Source organism: Pinus tabuliformis, chromosome 2_1 (assembly GCF_031772625.1).
Source record: "Pinus tabuliformis cultivar Carrire ecotype Pingquan chromosome 2_1, CPIR1, whole genome shotgun sequence".
NCBI lineage: Eukaryota > Viridiplantae > Streptophyta > Pinopsida > Pinales > Pinaceae > Pinus > Pinus tabuliformis.
This window is the reverse complement of record NC_142299.1, coordinates 566,046,799-566,055,131: the sequence shown is the minus strand read 5'-3', so window position 1 is coordinate 566,055,131 and position 8,333 is coordinate 566,046,799. Positions and strand designations below refer to the sequence as shown.

Genomic DNA, 8,333 nt, shown 5'->3' with positions numbered 1-8,333 from the left:
GATTGTGATTACAATTAATAGAATATTACTGTAATAAATTTGTAGAATTAAAATTACATAGTATATCATTTAGATTAGATATTATTAAAATCTCATGGTAAAAGTGATTAGTCTAGAACTTTAATTGTTAATCAAGTTGTCTATTGAATAGATAAATGTTGAAATTGTTTAGGAAAATGGTTGCAATGATTAAGATTAATCTTAATTAGAAATAAACGATTTAAAAAAACCATATAATAACATATCTATTTCTATATTTAAAAATAATATTCATGTGTATTTACATATATTAACCCTGTGCCTAATTTTATATTATTGCTCAGATATAAAATAGTTATAAAACTCCTTACTAAATCGAATAAAATATTATAATTGTAATTTTACGGTAATTTTTGCTTGAGTAATTAAATAATTATAAAACCTATAAAAAGGTTATAATACTCAGATATAAAAAAGTTATTAAATAATTACAAAAATTATATTTAGTGTCTAATTTGTGTAAGTTGATATTTTTTAAAATTAATAATATATTTAACAGTTAAAAAGAAACCAATATTTTAAATTAAAACTAAAACTTTAAATTCATTAAATTTTTTGTTTTCTTTATTCGACAAAACTCGCACAGACCTTTACACTTTGAATAACCCAATAGTTTTCTTCGGCATTATATTTCATCAACTTTGTTTCAATGGACCTATACAAGTAACGGAAGCAACTATGCACGAGAACTTGAACAATTGCTCGAACCTCCGCATATTATCCACCCCGATAAGAGTCCCGTCTTTGGATAAAAAAATTATGCATTATTTCCATCTTCTTCGCCGAATGCAAAGAATTTTTCTATGAGAAAAACTCCACGACACAAGGCTCGTTGGTGGGTCATTGGACGAAGGATTTCCTATCCGTCTTCTTCTACATTGTAAACCTCTGCTGCGGACAAAACAGTTTCTCAATGTTTTTTCAGTCACACCTAACTAAAACTTTAGATGTTTTTAATAATATAATTGTGGAAGATGTCACAAAATTTGATAAGATGGTTTAGCAAGAAGCAGTTGTTTGATTATGTGTTGAAAGCGTTTTTTACCTATTTTAATTATTAATTTTTTTCTTAACTATTGATTATTAATTTAATGATCTAAAATTCTTCAATTGTCTAACATTTTATTTAATGGTACAAATTGACATTCTATTTAATGGTACAAATTGATACACACGAGCTGTCAAGGAAATTGTTCTCACAAAAAATACCTTATGACATAATTAATGTATATACAATTTTAATTGTTTTAATAGTTCTATATTGAAATGTGGTCTTATAAATTATACAATTTATTTTTTGAGTTATTTTACAGAGAACCCACATTAATAACCATATTCTATCAATGTTTCAAATCCCAACAAAGATTTATCATCAGAACTATTTCTTAAATAGTTATGAGATGAGGATTTATCATCAGAACTATTTCTTAAATAGTTATGAGATGAGTTGATTTAAAGATGAGATAAAGATCCACTATATTATTATCCACATTTTTAAAATTACAATAGAATTGCATTACTTAAATGTTGAATAATTAGGTAATTTTAAAATATATATAGTAATGAGTAAATTGTGTTTTTTTTTTTTAAATATAAAATGAAAAATGATTTAACTATGTAAATGGCGACCAGAGGTTACCTCAGCCACCACTTTAAAATTAGTATGCAAATATATTTCATGTTGGACTCCATTGAGCTATCAAATTAGTAAAAATTCCTAATATTGGAATTGCCATTACCAATGGAGATTGTTTATGGAAGCCATTAATTTTTTTAGTCATCGCCATTATCTCTATATATTTTGGATCTAGTACTAAAAAATATAGAAAATAACCAATTTAGAAAATGCAAAGAAAAAGGTTAAAACATAACAAGTAATAAGGAAGAAAAGGGAGGAAACGAAGGAATTATAAGAGAAAAAGAAAAGCTTTAATTTAAGAAGAAAAGAATAAGCGGATCCAAAAGAACAAGTCCGTTTCACTTTTTAAATCTTTTTTGTTTTCCAAATATTTGAATAAGGTTCCAAATCCCCTATCCCTTGCAAGGAGAATAAAATCTAATGGAAATGGGATAGCTCATAGAGAATTTATTTATGTATTCAAGAAACTATTCTTTGTTTTCCAAATCTTTGAATAAGGTTCCAAATCCCCCATATCCCTTGCAAGGAGAATAAAATCCAATGGAAATGGGATAGCTCATAAAGAATTTATCTATATATTCAGGAAATAAAATTTACTAATGAAAAATTTTCATGTGCTCTTTTACTATTTTGTGAAGGGGAGTTGTAAATAAGAAATTACTTGGGTTAAGAGGTGTTTTATATTTTAGTATAGGAGATATATATATCTCAATATAGGAGATATGTATAAGTATAATGTAAAAAAGTATGTAAATATTTTTTACATATTCACTTAATATATTAAACTTATATTAATAAAAAGTAAAAGATTTGTGAACATTTACATTTTGGTTCAATTAAATAATAATAAAAAATTCATAATGAGAGAGATAATATAAGTAGAAAAATAAAAGTATAAAAATAATAAAATTGTAATTTTGTTTTTATTAATAAATTTGCAAATAATTTTTTAGATAAAAGAAAATCATATATACATATCACATTAAAATATATAACATATCTTATAAATTAAAATAATGATTATGTAAACATATTTAAATTTAATTAATAGGCACATAAAAACTTTAATACTTGCAATAAATTGACAATATAATAATATTTTTAACCTCACTTTACCATAGATATTATTAATTTGTAAATAGGCTCTGTTAAAATAGCATGGGCCAATATCATGGTTTATCAATACCACATGTTCAAAAACCATCTCCTATTTTACAATCAAACTATTTTATTTGAATTGAATTTTATAACATTTTTTTAATTAAATCTAAAATCAATAAAATATATATAATTATTTTTAAAATATATTTAAACACTCTATCGCATTAAAATATATAAAATATAAATAGTAGCTATAAATTAAGATCCATTTTACCATATAAATTAAAATGATAACTTTGTAACCATATTTAAATTTCATTAATAACACATAAAAACTTAATATTTACAATATAACAAAAATTTTAACCATGGACATTCGCCCCACTTTCCCATAAATATTATTAACTTGTAAGTAAGTTTTGTTACAATACCATGGATCATCAATACCACATGTCCAAAAACTATTTCACATTTCAAAATCAAAATATTTTATAAATAAATTTTTTAATTATTTTATTACATTAATTTAATGCTATATTATATTATCTAAATATTTTTATTTGATCAAATTATATTAAAAATATTATATATATATATATATATATATATAATTTGACTAATTTGACCCATATATATATAAAACATTTTGAGTCAATAAAATTACATAAAAATAAAATAAATAAAATTATTAATTATTAATAATTAAATTAGTTTAGATTTTATTTTAATTTTAAATTTATCAAAATTTATATTTCAAAAAATTTGATTCCTCAAAATCCAAAATTATTTAAAATAATATAATTATTTAAATATGTTTTAAAAAAACAATTATTTAGTAATATTTGTTTTTAATATATTAGTAAATTAATATTATAGACTTTTTATATATTATCAAAAAATATGCCTTTTCAAATGGTCCAGACTACAAGGCATAAAAAATGGGGCCGATTTCGCCCAGAAAACAATGATACTGGCCAGCATTCAATCGTGGAAGTTGCCATTCATTTCTCAAAAAAATAGAATTGCGATTATTTAACTTCATCGGAAGTACAGGACAATCGAATAAATTGAAGCAGTGGATGCATGGAGTACCTGCGTACTCTTTAACCATTCGTGGAGTACTTACTCCAGTTACATTTCATATTGAATTCCAATTGTAATCTAAGTGGTTCTGCAGTTCCAGGAAACGAGATTTCAATTTCGATCTCAATATCAATTAGTTGTTGGGATGACTACAGTTGACACGGATTTCTCCCGGACTGCCAGTCAATACGCCAATTTTTCCCATCTTTACCATCGCAGCAGCAAACTTTTGCTGCCAGGCGTACAAGTTGGGGCCTGAGTTTTGATTCACCATATTCAGTGTGTTTGGATCTGTAAGCAGAGTTGCATCAGAAGTAAACAGACCGCGGTGGGCTTTAACTTCGTCGTAGTAGAGATTGTCCACGATGAGGGGTGTTTTACTTTCCATGGCCACGGTCGTCTGGTTGTTGCTGGAGGCGCCTTTGGGACACTGCGCCTTGAGCACTGTAGCATAATAAGGATCAAGAGACGGGTCCGTCTGAACAGCGGTGCTGAAGTTGTAGAGCCTGCTCCGGAATGAAGAGCAGTGCGATACACCAACTGTGTGTGCTCCTGCATCAACCCAAGTTTATTATTGTCTTACTTTTTTCTAACCATTTCTGAATTTAGGTGATGGTAGTAATTTTGATATGATTTTTTTTGATTTATTATGTTTAAATCTATTTTAAATAACGAATTAATATGAATCGATAAGGATCTAATTTCTGTATTTATGCTTCTTTGATACATAATGAATTAAACAAAGTTTTTTTTGGTAGAAATCATATAAGAGAAATTTTTGGCCAAAGAGTTTCGAACCAACAAGTGTGGTTCATTATCAGGACCAGATGAAGAGGCAGACCATGGAAAAAGCTTAAATAGAGAGACATTGCTCTCTATTTAAGCTTTTGCCATGGTTTGCCTCTTCATCTGGTCTTGATCATGAACCACACTGGTTGGTTCGAAGAGTCGGCCAAAAACTTCTCATATGTGATTTTCTAGGGAAAGACTTTGCTTAAAGGATCCAATTTCTTTATGTGCAAATTTTTGTATGACTATATTATTTTTTTATTTTTAGATTTTTTTAATTTTTATTTTGGCCTACATAAGTAAAATTTGATGACCCACAGACACCTTTACACATTATATTGTGCTATAGCCTTACACATCATATTACCATGTAGAATGAGCCTCTCAGCGCAATCAATATATTTAATTTCTTTATGTGCAATTTTTTGTATGACTCTACATTATTTTTTATTTTTATATTTTTTTAATTTTTATTTTAGCCTACATAAATAAAATTTGATCACTCAAAGACACCCTTACACATCATAGTGTGGTATAGCCTTACACATTATACTGGGCTTAGAATAAGCCTCTCAGCTCAATCAATATGTTTCCTAAATCAATATTTCTAACCAATAATTACACTTACACTAGCTGATTCCAAATATAAACTCCATTAACCTAAATTTATTATTCAATTGAATCTTACTTCTAAATATTTCTGAATTTAAATTCATGTAATGTAAATAATTTTACTATATAATACTTCAGGATCGATCCTCATATATTTTTTAACTTACTGTTTCAAAGCATTTTTAAATTAATGTTTTTAACAAGCGACCACACTAATTGGTTCCAAACATATATATATATTATAACGAACACACTAATTAGTTCCAAACATATATATATATATTATAACGGATCCCATAAAATCATGTCAGAATATAGTCCTACTTTGTAAACAATAATATATAAATCAAATGTGATTTTGCATAACAGGAAGGTTGAATACCGGACAGTATAACCATGTCTTCTTGGGATAAACCTTTGGCTGAAAAACTCTGTGTGAGCTCCTCTACATTGAAAGTCGGGGCAGGTAAATTTGCTGCAACCTCTGAAGCTAGTGAAATTTTTCCATCCTTTCGTCCAGCGGGAACAGCATAAGCTTTCAAACTGAGAGGTACTCCAGGTAGAGAAGCCTGCAATCATTTACACATCACATGTTATTGGATCAATTACAAGAATTTACTCAACATTTCTGTTATGCTATAGATTTGAATTTAGAGGATGTTGTAAAAAAGAATACCAGCTTTACGCTATCTCTAGCGGCAAACGCTAGGATGTCTGCACAGGAAACGGTTTTTGGGCACTTGGCCTCCAGCTTTGCTTTGGCTTGGTCAATCACATCGAATCCTGCAAGGCTTGGATTGTTAACAGGCGAATCTTTCTCCGCCACGACGCCGAGTTTGGGATTGGAGTCGATGAGAACGGAAGCATCGCATCCCTGAATGTGCAGGAGGCTCCCCAGTTAAGACGGCGATTTTTTTTTATTTTTTAAATAACACTTTGCTGCTCCAGTTATGGAGGAACCCTTTGTTACTGAAGAATCTAAGAGATAATATAGTTAAGATTTCAGGAAGTAGACATTTCATAAGTTAAAATAGATATAAGTGGGGAGGATGATAATAATCTGTCTCATTACTAGATCTACAAAAATTTAAGGCATATAGAGATTATTATGATAAGTTTTGGAAACACATGAAATGTCAAACATTTATAGTATAAAATATTGTGGAATTTACTTATGTCATTTCAAACATTTATAGTGTAAAATATTGTGGAATTTATTTATGTCATTTTTGTATGGGTCAAGTTGTATAAAAGGAAATGCTAAAGCGAAAGGGGAAAGCCAAATGGGTGGTAGGAGTCAGCAAATTTTTTTGTTTAATTATGAAGAATATGAGTATGTTTGGGTTTTATATTACATTTCAGGCAACTTAATTAAAGCCTATGCTTTATATTAGGGTTTGAGATAAATTGTGAACATGGAAATTATATTAGGGTTTGAAGCAAATTGTGAGTTTGAGGCATATTATGAATATGGAAATTATATTAGGGTTTGAGGCAAATTGTGAATATGGAAATTCACAAGGTGATTGTTGTTGGTAATTCATTGAATATAATTCACCATTTATATTAAGAATCTCTCCCCTAACATATAAAGTTAAGTCAATTTTCAAGTCAATTTATCAGTTGTATAATTCTATCTCCTACGAGAAATGTCCCCACATTCTCAGATTAAGTGACTAGAGGCTGATCACATCGCTAGTTTGGGGTCAAGGCTTAATCAAGGTGAATTTTGGTAGCCAGGGGAAAAAAGGTATACACTCTTTCCTTAATCTAGGCAAAAAAGATTGGATGCTTTGTAAATTTTGGCTTTACAATGTATAAGTGGAATACTATATATATTGTAACATTTTGTTGAAAAGCTTCGAGAGTCAAAATTGTGTACATTTTTGTTAATACATACTCTATTTCAACTATATCCACTACTTTCAAACATGCTTATATAAATTATGTATCTAAATCTTACTTTAGCTTGGTATCTTTTATTGCTATTTTTAATTATGGTTAAAAACAAATTAGTTTTGAAAAAAAATTGAAACAAATTATGTATCTTAATCATGGTTTTGAAAAAAAATTGGAACAAATTATGTATCTAGATCCTACTTTAGCTTAGTCTCTTTTATTGCTATTCTTGATTATTGTTAAAAAGAAAAATGGTTGAAAAAAAATTGGAACAATAATCTGAAAATTATTTATGAAGTAACATAGCCATATGAATCTGAGTGGACATACCCTGACGAAACAATCGTGAAAATGCAACCGTATGAGTCTGGCAGCAGTTCCAGGAAAGCTCGCGAATGCACCTGCAACAACCTCATACACAATGGATTCTGCGGATGGACAAGTAGCATTGTAGAAGCCCACTTGAAGGTCGTCGCTTATTGCAGCGCCAGCTAGGGCACAAAGCATCAGGGCAAAGAGGGTAGACTTACAGCACTCAATATTCGCCATTCCACAACTTTGAAACAAAGATCAAAACATGTCAGCATGCAACCATTCAGATCGCTAATTCCTTCCATAAAGAGAAATAAAGCCTAAAAGAAAAAATCTAGTGAATAACTTCACTCTGCCGCTTAACCTACTGCCACTGAAATTCTCACCTGGGATGGAGGCAGGAAGTTGATGGTTGGAGAAAAACCTGCCAGACAAGTGCAAAACCCTTCGTATTTATAGAGTTATATAACAGTACTGACAGACTGTGGTTATAAGCTACAGCTGTTTATGAAGCACAGAACATGTTGGCGAGATTAATTAAATATTGTTTTATCAAATACTTCTCGCAAATTATTACGGTTCACCATTAATTCAACGCAGGCCTCTGATCTGTATCTCTGCAACTCCGAATCTGGCAAATGCCATTTTGTGCGGGTTGTGTTGCACCTTCTTCACTCCATATTTTGATACTCAATATATCACATTTGGTATTTCGTAGCGGAAAATCGTGATTGTTTTCTGACAATAAAATCCAGAAAAAATCGATAAACAAAGGATCCCATTCCTGCATCTTAACGTGCCACCCTACCCTAAACTAAACTCAGCATATCGATATGAGATCTTAACAGTGATATTGTTA

At 29.3% G+C, this 8,333-nt stretch overlaps 1 protein-coding gene across 1 annotated transcript; it reads right to left on the bottom strand.

Moving 5' to 3' along the window:
• Window positions 1-3,995: 3,995 nt before the first annotated feature.
• LOC149201668 (peroxidase 5-like) lies at window positions 3,996-7,711 on the bottom strand. Its single transcript, XM_089401326.1, has 4 exons — window positions 7,493-7,711; window positions 5,940-6,137; window positions 5,646-5,832; window positions 3,996-4,414 (listed from the first exon to the last, which is right to left on the bottom strand). Exons 1-4 carry the CDS (start codon window positions 7,709-7,711, stop codon window positions 3,996-3,998), a joined length of 1,023 nt encoding a protein of 340 aa, XP_089257452.1.
• Between the last annotated feature and the right edge of the window lie 622 nt (window positions 7,712-8,333).